The sequence below is a fragment of the Microtus pennsylvanicus genome, chromosome 1 (genome assembly GCF_037038515.1).
Source record: "Microtus pennsylvanicus isolate mMicPen1 chromosome 1, mMicPen1.hap1, whole genome shotgun sequence".
Classification (NCBI taxonomy): Eukaryota; Metazoa; Chordata; class Mammalia; order Rodentia; family Cricetidae; genus Microtus; species Microtus pennsylvanicus.
The window spans coordinates 125,617,011-125,629,750 of record NC_134579.1 but is presented as its reverse complement, the minus strand read 5'-3'; the positions used below and the strand labels follow the sequence as shown (position 1 = coordinate 125,629,750).

Genomic DNA, 12,740 nt, shown 5'->3' with positions numbered 1-12,740 from the left:
AAGGCCAACCTGATCTACATAGTGAGTTCCAGGACAGCTAGGGATATAGGGAGAACTTGAGTTTTGTTTTAGTTTTGTTAATCACACACGTGCAAGCCATAGCACACAGCAACAGAGCAGAGGGGACTGCTTGAGGGGGTCGGTTCTCTCCTTCCACGTCGTGGTCCTGGAGAGCGCTCAGGTCACCAGGCCCTCACTACTGAGCCCTCTCTGGCTGGCCCCTCATTTGGTGATGTCTTTTTGTTGTTAGTAGCGCCCCCTGGCTGCTGTGACAAATGTCACATATGTAGTTGCTAAAGTTGCACACACATTTTATTCTTGTTCAGACATCCCAAGGGAGTTTGTTTCTGTCTCTGTTTTGTTTTGTTTGCTTCCCCCCCCCCCATTAAATCAAGCATCTGATATAGCTGAGCATCTTTCCTCTGGTCAGCTTCTGGAGGCTGCCTGTGTTCCTTGGCTCTTGGTCCCTTCCTCTGTATTCACAGAGCGTCTCCCAGGCCTTTACCTCTAACACCACACTACTCCCAGGAATCACCCATCCTCTTGATAAAACTTCCTAAAATCTGCTCAAAATGAAGCATTTCTAAGTCTTCCAATCAACACCCGTCAACCCGGATCTGTGGTCTGTGCATGTGAGGTGCCACGGAAGGCGTGGGATTTAGCAGCTCTGAATGGGCGAGGGCTGTGAAGCAGCTAGGTGGTTGGAGCGCACGCGGACACACTGCAAAGGCTGGCCCAGCCAGGCCAGCACCAGGGCGCCTTTTCCCTCAGGACGAGTTGGTCTCTCCTGAGCACAGTGCAACCGGGGAGGGGTGGGGTCAGGCGGAGACACTGTGTTAGGCAAGACTGACTTGGACTGGGTGTTTCAGAGTGACCCTCTTGCCCCCACCCCCTGCAGACACAGGGAGTCCCCTCTGATAGTTCTGATTAGGGCATTGACTCATTTTCTAGACTTCCCAGTGTAGGGTCTAGAGTTTGAACTCACAGGGACCTCAAATGAGCCGCCAAGTGTGTATCCCTCGCTGTGCCTGGGAGCACTCCTCAGCTGAGTCGGAGGATGCTCTGTGTCACCTGTCTACCTCAGGTTAGCCCCTCCATTGTTACACTTCCAAGCTGGTGATCCTGACATGTTTTTATTTTGATTTCTTAAGATATTTTTATTACATTTATTCATCCATGTATTTCATTTTGGGGCAGGGCAGAGCACACATGCAAGACAACTGGCAGGAGCTGGCTTTAGTCCTCCTTTAGTATGTGGGGGACAAGGACTGAACTCTGGCCATTAGGTTGTCACCAAATACCTTTAACCACGGAGAAACTCTGCCACCCCAACTCCCTTTTTAAGAGTTGTGCTGAAATGCCTACCTTGGCATTTTATGTGTCTGGTTTTCTCTTTCTTGCATGGTTGAAGCGCTTCTCTGTTCACCTTCTAAACAGGATGGTATGTTTGTTTTCCAGGCACCAAGTCAATGAGGATCCTGGCTCCTTTAGGCAAGCATTACAGGAACATGTTTCACAAGATACTCAAATGGTGAGGAGCTGATTCACATCCAGGGACTGTTCTAAAAGTGGCAGTTGCATGTATTTTATTTAAATATGTTAAACTATGTCATAAGTGTTTCTGTGTGTGGGTATGTTATGCGTCACGTGTGTCAGGTGTGGTTATGTTGTGTGTCACATGTGTCGTGTGTGTGGGTATGTTATGTGTCGTGTGTGTTCGTGTGGGGGCATGTTACATGTCATGTGTGTCTGTGTGGGGGCATGTTATGTGTTGTGTGTGTCGATGGGGGGTATGTTATATGTCGTGCGTGTCAGTGGGGGCACATTGTATGTCGTGTGTGTGGTGGTGGGGGCACGTTGTGTGTCGTGTATGTCGGTGGGGGGCACATTGTATGTCGTGTGTGTGGTGGTGGGGGGCACGTTGTGTGTCGTGTATGTCGGTGGGGGGCATGTTGTGTGTGTGTCGGTGGGGGGCACGTTGGGTGTCGTGTGTGTCAGTGGGGGGCACGTTGGGTGTCGTGTGTGTCGGTGGGGGGCACGTTGGGTGTCGTGTGTGTCAGTGGGGGGCACGTTGGGTGTCGTGTGTGTGTCGGTGGGGGGGCATGTTGGGCGTTGTGTATGTGTCTGTGGGGGCACGTTGGGTGTTGTGTATGTGTCTGTGGGGGGCACGGTGTGTCCTGTGTGTGTCTGTGGGGGGCACGGTGTGTCCTGTGTGTGTCTGTGGGGGGCACGGTGTGTCCTGTGTGTGTCTGTGGGGGGCACGGTGTGTCCTGTGTGTGTCTGTGGGGGGCACGGTGTGTCCTGTGTGTGTCTGTGGGGCCACGGTGTGTCCTGTGTGTGTCTGTGGGGGGCACGGTGTGTCCTGTGTGTGTCTGTGGGGGGCACGGTGTGTCCTGCGTGTGTGTCTGTGGGGGGCACGGTGTGTCCTGTGTGTGTGTCTTGGGGGGCACGGTGTGTCCTGTGTGTGTCTGTGGGGGGCACGGTGTGTCCTGTGTGTGTCTGTGGGGGGCACGGTGTGTCCTGTGTGTGTCTGTGGGGGGCATGTTATGTGTCCTGTGTGTGTCTGTGGGGGGCATGTTATGTGTCCTGTGTGTGTCTGTGGGGGGCATGTTATGTGTCCTGTGTGTGTCTGTGGGGGGCATGTTATGTGTCCTGTGTATGTTTGTATGCGGGCATGTCTATGTTAGTGCAGTCACCCATGGAGGTTAGAAGAGGGCTGCTGACTAGAACTGGAGTTACGGCGGTTGTATATGAGTATGTTTACATATGAACAAGCACACACATAAATTAAAACAAATATGTTTAAAGAATAAAATACTATGCCCATGATTTTCCCGCAGATTCATAGACAGGGCACATAGAAATCATTTTCCTTAACAGACTTTTGACACCTTGTAAGTCATGGGGTATCTGCAACCCAAGTTCACTTGCTAAGTGGTAACTGAAGTAATAGTGCCTATCTCAGTGGGTCGCTGGAAGAATTAATGGAGAAAATGAAGGTGTGTACCCCACACATGAGTGGTCTTGGGGAACCTGATGAAATGATCTAGCTTCTTCGTCCCACCTTGAAATAAAAATAATGCCATGGTGAATTCTTAGACATTGGATAATCAGAATAAAAGTTTTATGATTATTTTTTTTAAAGCCATGGACCCACACAACCAAATTGGCCCATCTTCTTCCCCATGCCTTCATGGGAGTTGGGGTTGGAGTTAGAGGTAGCAGTGTGCTTCACGCTGTAATTCTAGATAGTCTTCCTGCCGAGAGACAATGCTGACTTAATCCACAACCTCACTTGAGTGGTCTCCACCTGGAGACGGTTTTCACTTTCATGCCACTGTGCCACTGTGGAGGTGCTTCCGTCTTTCTCCAGGTGGTGTGTGTGCTGCCTGACAACGGAAAGCAAAGATACAAGGAGATAAAAACATTTCTGTGCGTTGAGAAGCCAGTTCCCAGCCAGTGTGTTGTAGCATCGACCCTGAATAATGAAAGGAATCTCACTACTATAGTCACCAAGATCGCTCAGCAGATGAACTGCAAGATGGGAGGTGCCCTCTGGAAGGTGGACACAGGGGTATGTAGAGTTCTGTCTCTGGAAGGTGGGCACGGGCGTGTGCAGAGTCCTTTCTCTGGAAGGTGGGCACGGGCGTATGCAGGGTCCTTTCTCTGGAAGGTGGGCACGGGCGTATGCAGGGTCCTTTCTCTGGAAGGTGGGCACGGGCGTATGCAGGGTCCTTTCTCTGGAAGGTGGGCACGGGCGTATGTAAGGTTTTGTCTCCTGAGTTAACATATTTGTAGTGAAACTCAAGTGTCTACCCTTTCATTTAGTTTTAGCTTTTTCTTGTTTTGTTCTAACCCAACTTACTATCTCTTGTACAAAAACTAAAAATCAAGATGGAGAAGACGATGTTCATTGGAATTGATTGTTTCCATGACATTGTGAACCGGCAGAAGTCAGTCGCAGCATTCGTGGCCAGCACCAAGGCAGACTTAACCACGTGAGTGAGCCCCAGAGGCAGACTCTGTGCTAGCAGCCTCCAGGAGCTTATGGAAGGAGGAACGGGCTCCTCTCTCTAGACCCTCTTAACACTGCAACCCTCTAATGCAGTTTCTCGTGTTGTAGTAACCCCCCAACCATAAAATTATTTTCATTGCTATTTCATAACTGCAGTTTTGCTTGATATCATAATGTAAATATCTGAGATGCAGGATATGGGATATGTGGTCCCTGTGAAAGGGCTGTCTGCCTCCTCATGGTATCATGACCCTAGGCTGGAAACCACTGCTCTAGCCAGATTGACCTTCCCAGCTCGCCCTCTGGATGGTGTAACTGGAGACTGCACTCATGTTTCCTGGCAGCCCGAACCCAAATAATCACACAGAAACCATATTAATTACCACACTGTTTGTCCAATGGCTCAGGCATGTTCCTAGCTATTTCTTATCTTTTTTTTTCTGTTTTTTTTTTTTTGAGACGGGGTTTCTCTGTAGCTTTGGAGCCTGTCCTGGAACTAGCTCCTGTAGACCAGTCTGGCCTTGAACTCAGAGATCCACCTGCCTCAGCTGGGATTAAAGGTGTGTGCCACCACTACCTTAGTTCTTATATCTTAAATTAACCCATTTCTATTAATCTGTGTATCACCACGAGGCTGTGGCCTACTGGTGAGGTTCCAGAGTCTTTCTCCTTTGACAACTATATGGCATCTGCCTGACTCCGCCTTCTTTCTCCCAGCATTCAGTTTAGTTTTCCCACCTAGCTCTATTCTGCCCTGCCATAGACCAAAGTGGCTTCTTTATTAACCAATGGCAAAAGACATATTCATAGCATACAGAGGCAAATACCGCTTCATCTCCCCTTTGCTGTCTAAATAAAAAGGAAGGTTTTAACTTTAACATAGTAAAATTACACAAAACAGGTATCAAGAAAGAATTACAGTTACAATATTTCTTTGTGTCTAAAGCTTCATATCCAATTTGTTTTCATAACTAAGGAACACTATAATTATAATTATCTAGTTTTCATCTCCATCAAAGACCTCAGAAGAATATAATATTGTCTAATTAAACAGAAAGTGCATTGTAAGCAACTTCCAAAACTCTAGAATTGACAGAGACATTTTGCTTCCTGACAGTCACCCAAAGTTCTATAATGTTGGGGCATCCATCTTCAGCCTATAGGCCCATAATATCTGGCAGACTTTTCCATGAAGCAGAAAATTTGAAAGAATGCTTCGCCTATATTGGCAGTTTGTCAGTCACTTTCTTCTGTGTCCTGCGGAATGTCTGGCAGACTCTCATGAAGCAGGAACCCTGAAGAACTGTCCCAGCTTCTTTAGGGAACTTCTTCAGCTGTCACTTTTCTGTGCATCTTGCATGTCCAGTTCATATAGCATATGATCAAGCAGTCTAGCCAAGAGCAATTTCTTGCCCAAATGGCTAGCTGAAGCCCAAATGTCACACTGAAGGCAAATTGCATGAGTTTCTTCAATGCCCATCAACTTCTCTGAAGCAATTGGTGCTGTCGGAAGCAGGCATGACTTACTGTCGAGAAAAGTCTAAGTTCTATAAAATCGTTTAAATGCCATATTCTGTAGGTCTTTGAAGTGTTGAAGATTACTAATATAACTGAAATATATCTCTATATTTCTAGAAAACCTAACATAATTAAAAGTTTTATTATAGATGACTATCCATTAATCTGTTAACTATATATCACATTTTTTAAATGAGCTGCAAACACAATACTTTAAACAGGAGCAGAAATACATATACACAGTGTAACAAAATTGACCTTAAATATGTATCAATAGACCAAGATTCATACTAATACAAAATATTCATTTCTATATCACATCCCCCTTTAAATGAAAACGTTTATGAGCAATCATTCTGGGAATTTGGGCATAGCTTTCTCCAAACTCCTTCCTGTTATTTGTTGGGCAAAGTATTTTTAGGGTTCATGGAGACCTTTTGGGGGTCTTGTCCCATCAGACCACATTGGCCTGGAAGGAATCCACAAGTTTCCATCCTCTGATAAAACAAAAGCAGAACATCTTTTCTACAGTAACATATCCTTAGACCCCGATTTGGATGTGCATATCCGGGTTTAACTTAGCAGCCTGTACAATGAAATGTCTCTCTGTAGTTAGCTCATTCACAGTCACAAAATTCAAAGAAAATATAATAATATACATAATCCACACTCTTTGCATATTTTCCATCTCTACTTGGCTTTTTTTTACCTTATTTTATTATCTTTATTCCTTTAATCTTTGACTGTACTCTTTCTTCTCTCTCTCTTAAGGCCATGTACATTATCCAACAATGTGACCCATTTAGAGGCCTTTTGATTTGTTTTGTCTGCATCTGTCTTTATTGAGTATCTGAAATCCTTTTCTGACCAGGAGTGCTTCTAAGAATGCTAAGCAGAGTGGCTAGGACTAATGCTGTAACTTTGCTTGTTGGCTCTGCCCGTCCGACTTGGAGGTGGTATGTTCACCGCCGGCTCTGGGACCACCACTCAGTCTGGGAAGCAGTTGGCCCATGCTGCTACCAAGTAACTTGCAGCATGCTGCCCACAGTCTGTATTCAAGTGCTCCATAGCAAGACCTCCCCAAAGAGCCAGAGCCATTTGTGCCACCAGCACAAACCAGGAAGCTGTCTCTTAAAGGAACCACATAGGTTTTGCTGCTAATGCTGAATCAGAAGCCTTTTCTTAAAGGAGCCATGCCTCTGCTCACCACCAGAAAACAGTCTATCTGAAAATGTGTGGCTGCCAAGAAACCCCAATTGACTCCCCACTTTTTGTGAGTCTAGAAGCCCTCTTTTTTTTAAGGTCTTATGTGGATCCATGCCAGACGGTGGGTACCATTTGTAAATGGGAGACTGTGGTTGGTTTCCTAGCTCTCCAGACCCAAATCCACAGAAACTATATTAATCACAACACTGACCAACAGCTCAGGCGTGTTCCTAGCTAGTGCTTTTATATTAAATTAACCCGTTTCTATTAATCTGTGTATCACCATGAGGCTGTGTCCTACTGCTAAGGTTCCAGCAGCTTTCTCCTTCAGTAGCTATATGGCATCTGCCTGACTCCGCCTTCTTTCTCCCTGCATTCAGTTTAGTTTTCCCGCCTAGCTCTATTCTGCCCTGTCATAGGTCAAATTAACTTCTTTATTAACCAGTGAAAATAAAACACGTTCACAGCATGCAGAGGGAATCCCTTATCAGGAAGGATCCCTTTATTTTCTTTACTATCCACCAGAAACACTAGTAGCTGTGCCAGGTCTCTTGGCATAGCCCTGTGGACCCATACACAGGTGACCAAAGCAGGAAGGTAGACAGTCCAAGAACAACTTTAGCCATGTGACATGATCATTGCTTCAAACAATAAAACCTGTCAACTGAGAGCAGGATCTCCTGCTATCTGTTTAGGAGTGGGAAGTTGGCACCCCCATGGCTGATGCCATGCGCTATAGTTCTTGATTTCAAACCAATAATGTTCTTTTGTTCTGAGGTATCTTTGGAACCAGAAAATAATGTGCTATGGGGGGGGGAGTAGTTGTTGATGTGTTTGGTGGATGTGTTCATATATATGTGTGTATGCATACTCATGAATGTCGAGGTTGGATGTTGACAGTCTTCTTCCATTACTCTTTATGTTATTTTTGAAGCAGTGTCTCTCATTAAACCTGGAGCTCATTGACTAGGTTGGCTGGTCAGTGAACTCCAGGAACCATCCTGTCTCCACTGCCCCAGCACTTGGATTATAAGCAGGTTTTATCATGCCTGGCTTCTTATGTGGGTACTAGGAACCTGAACTCAGTTCCTTGCCCTTTCATGGCAAGCACTTGACCAACTATACTCATCTCATCAGCCCCAGAATGGGTGTTTCTGAGCTTGTCCTATGTCCAGATTTAGGGAATATGGCAGTAAAAATGTCAAACCAGAAATGTCGATTCTGTCCTGAGGTACTAATTACTCATCAAGTGACTGATAAGAAACAAATCTATTGTGTGACACCCCAGGGCCAGATGTGTTTACTCCCAGGAAGGGAATAGAAGCAAAGCCATGGATGACTTGATGGCTACGGAAGTTGTCACAGCAGCTGTGGGTATTGAGAGACAAGCTGCTTTGTCCTATGGCACAGTTAATGTTTTCAAGCTGTGTGTGTTCAACTCCCGCCCACCAAATGGCCGGACAGCATGCAAGATCCTTCACTGAATCTTGTTTCTGATGGTGATATTGACTGGGGAAGAGGTGGTTGTGAATTAATTCAGAATCCAAGTGGCAAAATAAGGTTTCTGATTGGTCAACTTCTCTGTAAACAGGTGGCACTCCCAGTGTCTCTTTCAGGATACAGCAGAGGAGATTGTCAATGACCTGCAGAGCTGTCTGCAAGGTTAGTGCCTGAGGAGGCTGGTGAACCTAACTCCCTGCCGGCATTCTCGACAATTTGGCATGCTGTCCCCACAGGTCACTGGTTATGATTGAAAATATTTCCATGCGTGTGCACGCATGTGCATATGAAGGCATGCATGCAAAGGCATGCATATATACAATGAAGGCCAGAAGACAACCTTGGCTGTCATTCTTTAGGCACCATCTACTTGGCTTTTGGGGAACCGTCGGTTACTGACCTGGAGCTCATGGTTAGGGTAGGCTGGCTGGCCAGGGAGCTCCAGAGCTCTGTCCTTCTCCACCTGCCCAGCTCTAGGATTTACAAACACATCCCATCATGTCTGACAGTTTTACATGGGTTCTGGGGACCAAACTCATATCATTACTGACTGAACTGTCTCTCTAGCCTGTGTGTATCGTTTGTGGGGAGATGATAGGGTAAAAATGGGGTCAGGGATGTCTGTCCACCTAGCAGTGACTACAGTGGACTCAGGCCAGTGACACTGGCCACCAGCCCACCGGGCAGAGTCTCTCTGCCTTATACTTGTCTATCTCGGGACTTTAGGGAGATAAATGTTAAGAAACCTTGGGCTATCCTGAGGTTGTAGATAGTGAAACTTCAGGAAGCTAAGGCTCTTAGAAGATCAATCTAGAAGGTGTTAGAGTAACAGAAGCTGGCCCTCCTGGTTGCAGTGTGTTCACGTACCTTCTCCCACTCCCATTCAGCTTCCCTGAATTCCTGGGTTGCAAACGAAAAGCAGAAACCCCAGAGCGTGGTGGTATATCGGGATGGAGTTGGGGATGGCCAGCTACAGGCCCTGCTGGAAAAGGAGGTTCGGCAGTTCCAGAAGTTCTTCACCTCTAGGTGGGTATGAACCCCGTGAGTAGACGGGGAATACTTTGGATTTGGAGGAAAATCTGTTCTGCAACCAACACAGTGAAAGGAACTTGGTACAATGTGGGTTTAGTGCAGAAAACAAATGCCCCTCGTGCTTTTTGGCTTTTTTCATGGAGCCAGAAGATTGTTTGTCCCTCCATAGATTTTCCCTCTTATTGCCTTTCATGTTGTGGTCATCTCTGTTATTGTCTCCTCCTTCATCACCACCCTCTTCCCTTCTCATTCTTTTTCACCTTTCTTCCTCTCCTCCTCCATTTTCTCCTCTATTTCCTCCTTTCTCTCCTCCTCCTTCCTCCCTCTCCTCTTCTTCCCTCTCCTTCTTCCTCTCTATCCTTCCCTCCTTCCTCCCTTCTTCCCTCCTCTTCATCTTGCTCTTACTCTTGTTTTTCCTCTTCCTCTTGCAGTACTGGGCACAAGAGCCTCATACTCAAACTTTTGATCCTCCTGCCTTGGTCCCCCTAGTGGGTAGGACCCCGGGCCTGCACCACCATGCCGGTTTCTGTTCCAATCATAACTGTCTATGCATAGGCATTTCCCTGCTCTGATCTAGACAGCCTGCCCTGCTGTGTTCTCTGTCCTCATCCGAGAGGTCTGTTGCCCAGGACAGCTGCAAAATGCCCCTGAGGTTGTGTGGAAGGAACCTTTCCCCTCTGTGGGGAACTGTGAGTGGATGCTGCTGCCTGAGTGGGAGCCCCACTGTGTGGGGGAGGGGATCCCACAGCCTTGAGCTCCCTCTGATTTGGCCTCAACTATGATGTTCCCCACAGAATGACCCTTGTCCTCTTTTTTAAAGCATCAAGCTAACATTCATCGTGGTGAAGAAACGGATCAACACCAGGTTTTTTGTTGAAAATGGAGATAAAGTTACAAATCCACCTTCAGGGACTGTTGTTGACCAAGTAGTGACCAGGAAAGAGTGGTAAGCCAGCTCTGCACTGACTTCAGCAGACTCATTCAATTCTTCACTTAGTAGCTGCTCTTACTTTGCCCCCTGCTCCTCCACTCCCTGCCCCTTGCTCCCCTACCCCCGCTGATTTCTGATGTATCTGAACAAGCTTTGACAAAACACCATGACCAAAAAGCAAGCTGGGGAGGAAAGGGTTTATTTGGTTTACATTTCCACATTTCTGTTCCATCACCAAAGGAAGTCAGGACAGGAAGGGCAGGAACCTGGAGGCAGCAGCCATGCAGAGGCCATGGAGGGGAAACTGCTTACTGCTTCCTCTTCATGGCTCGCTCAAGCCATGAAGAACCCAGGACCACCAGCCCAGGGGTGGCACCTACCACAATGGGCTAGGCCCTCCCCATCAATCACCAATTAAGAAATTGGCTTGCCTATAGCCCAATCTTATGGAGGCATTTTCTCGGTTGAGGTGCCCTCCTGATGACTCCAGCTTAAGCAGTTTTTACTGGGGGATTCTTTGAGAAATCATGTTTGGTCTTGGGGTCACTTGAGTTTCTTAATCCAATTTTTGTGTCTATTACCAAATAGTGGTTAGTTTTTATGTGACCCTCGAGCCATTTTAATTATTAATCTAGAAGCAACAGTTGTGCATGTATGGACAGTTTGAAATCATGGATAAATGTGATATGGAGGGCCAGTCAGATGAGATGGTTCCATGGGTAAAGTCACTTAGTCACCAAGCCTGATGAGTTTGGTCCCGGGATCCATGTGGTAAGAGAGCATGACTCTCCGTAGCAGCTCTGTGTCTGCCATTTGGAGTTTGAGCACATTCTGAATAATCTTAGGGAACGGTGAGAATCTTGGTCTCCACATCCACATCAAATTATAGGTGATATGTGTTTCATCTCATTTGAAAATGTGCTGGCTTTGAGGCATCAGCAGGTGGTGTGTGTGTGTCGTGTCTATATCTGTATGTGTCTCTCTGGGGGCAGGAGCGGATGCCGAGATCACGGAGTGCTGCTTACTGGCTTGCCCGAACACTAATTTGGTGGGGAACTTTTCTCCATCGATATTCTCTCTTCCTGAACGGTTAGACTGTGTCTTCCTCATCACTCTCCCACTCGACTGTTGGCCACAGGGTCTCTCAGTGCACTTGGCTGGCCAGAAAGCCCCAGGGATCCTCCTGTCTCCATCTCCTCAGTGCTGGGGTTCAGACGTGTCCTCTGACGCATGCCCAGCTTTTGTTTTGTGTTCTTCCAGTGTGTGTGCTGTGGGCCTGTACTCAGTCCCTAACCCCAAGGCATTTTCTTTTTTTAATATTTATTTATTTATTTATTTATTATGTATATAATATTCTTTCTACATGTATGCCTGCAGGCCAGAAGAGGGCATCAGACCTTATTACAGATGATTGTGAGCCACCATGTGGTTGCTGGGAATTGAACTCAGGACCTTTGGAAGAGCAGACAATGCTCTTAACCGCTGAGCCATCTCTCCAGCCCCCCAAGGCATTTTCTTATCAGCTGTAACCCCATGGGCATTACTGTGTCAACAGCAGCTTGCCCATTCCTCTTCATGAATTTTCTTCATCAAATTGTGTTTCACCAGATACACAGATTTCTCAGCTTAAAGGCATAAGTGGACTCCCATAGTTTAGAAGCTGAACGTTTTAGCTTCCGATTCAAACTTTTCCTTTACTTCTAAAGTGAGCTGATGTCCGTCTGTGCCCTCTGCTCTCTCAGGTATGACTTCTATATTGTGAGCCAGACTTCCAACAGTGGCACCGTCACCCCCACTCATTATAATGTCATCTATGACACGAAGGGCCTGACTCCGAACCAGGTTCAATGCTTGACCTACAGACTCTGCCACATGTACTACAATCTGCCGGTAAGCCCTGTGCATGTGTTTCAAAATTAGTTTTCATTTGTTTTTAAAAACAGCAATTTTGAACCATCTATGAAAATGTAAACTTGGAGAAAGCCCCTGCATTGTTTGAGTTGATGAAAAGTTTAGCCATTCTTTTGTTTCCTTCCTCCCGAAGGGTATCATCCGAGTCCCTGCTCCATGCCACTACGCACACAAGCTGGCTTACTTCGTGGGGAAGAGCATCCACCAGAAGCCAGCATCATCGCTGTCAGACTGTCTCTATTACCTTTAGCTACACAGGAAGCAGTGACATCAAAACCCACAACCGACACATTTGTCTCCAGGTGTTTTCCCCCTGCCCTGCCCCCAACAGTTTATTTTTTTTAAGACATGAATAGAAACAGCACCGTGAGCTAGTCTTCCTGTCCCACAGAGCTCTTCTGCGCTGCCTCTCCATCCCCTAACACAGGACTGTCACCTCAGAAGCAGTGCTTTGGAGCAGTGGTGGGTAGATGTACTGACAAAGAAAAAAAGAGAGCCAGAGAAAGGGAAGCTGGAAGGGAAGAGCCAGAAGCAAGCATTCAGAAACAGACCACAGGCAGAAGACGTAGCTGCTACCACTGAAACAGAGGGTGTCAAACACTGGCTAAAACTGGCGTTTTAAGAAGG

At 46.6% G+C, this 12,740-nt stretch overlaps 1 protein-coding gene across 1 annotated transcript in view; it reads left to right on the top strand.

Moving 5' to 3' along the window:
• The window catches only part of Piwil3 (piwi like RNA-mediated gene silencing 3), a 32,725-nt gene extending 20,362 nt beyond the window's left edge, over positions 1-12,363 (top strand). Inside the window, exons 11-17 of the mRNA XM_075976385.1 lie at positions 3,374-3,583; positions 3,904-3,998; positions 8,331-8,401; positions 9,127-9,265; positions 10,092-10,217; positions 11,945-12,092; positions 12,247-12,363. Coding sequence (XP_075832500.1) covers positions 3,374-3,583; positions 3,904-3,998; positions 8,331-8,401; positions 9,127-9,265; positions 10,092-10,217; positions 11,945-12,092; positions 12,247-12,363 — 906 coding nt within the window. The remainder of the gene's footprint in view (positions 1-3,373; positions 3,584-3,903; positions 3,999-8,330; positions 8,402-9,126; positions 9,266-10,091; positions 10,218-11,944; positions 12,093-12,246) is intronic.
• Positions 12,364-12,740: the final 377 nt, after the last annotated feature.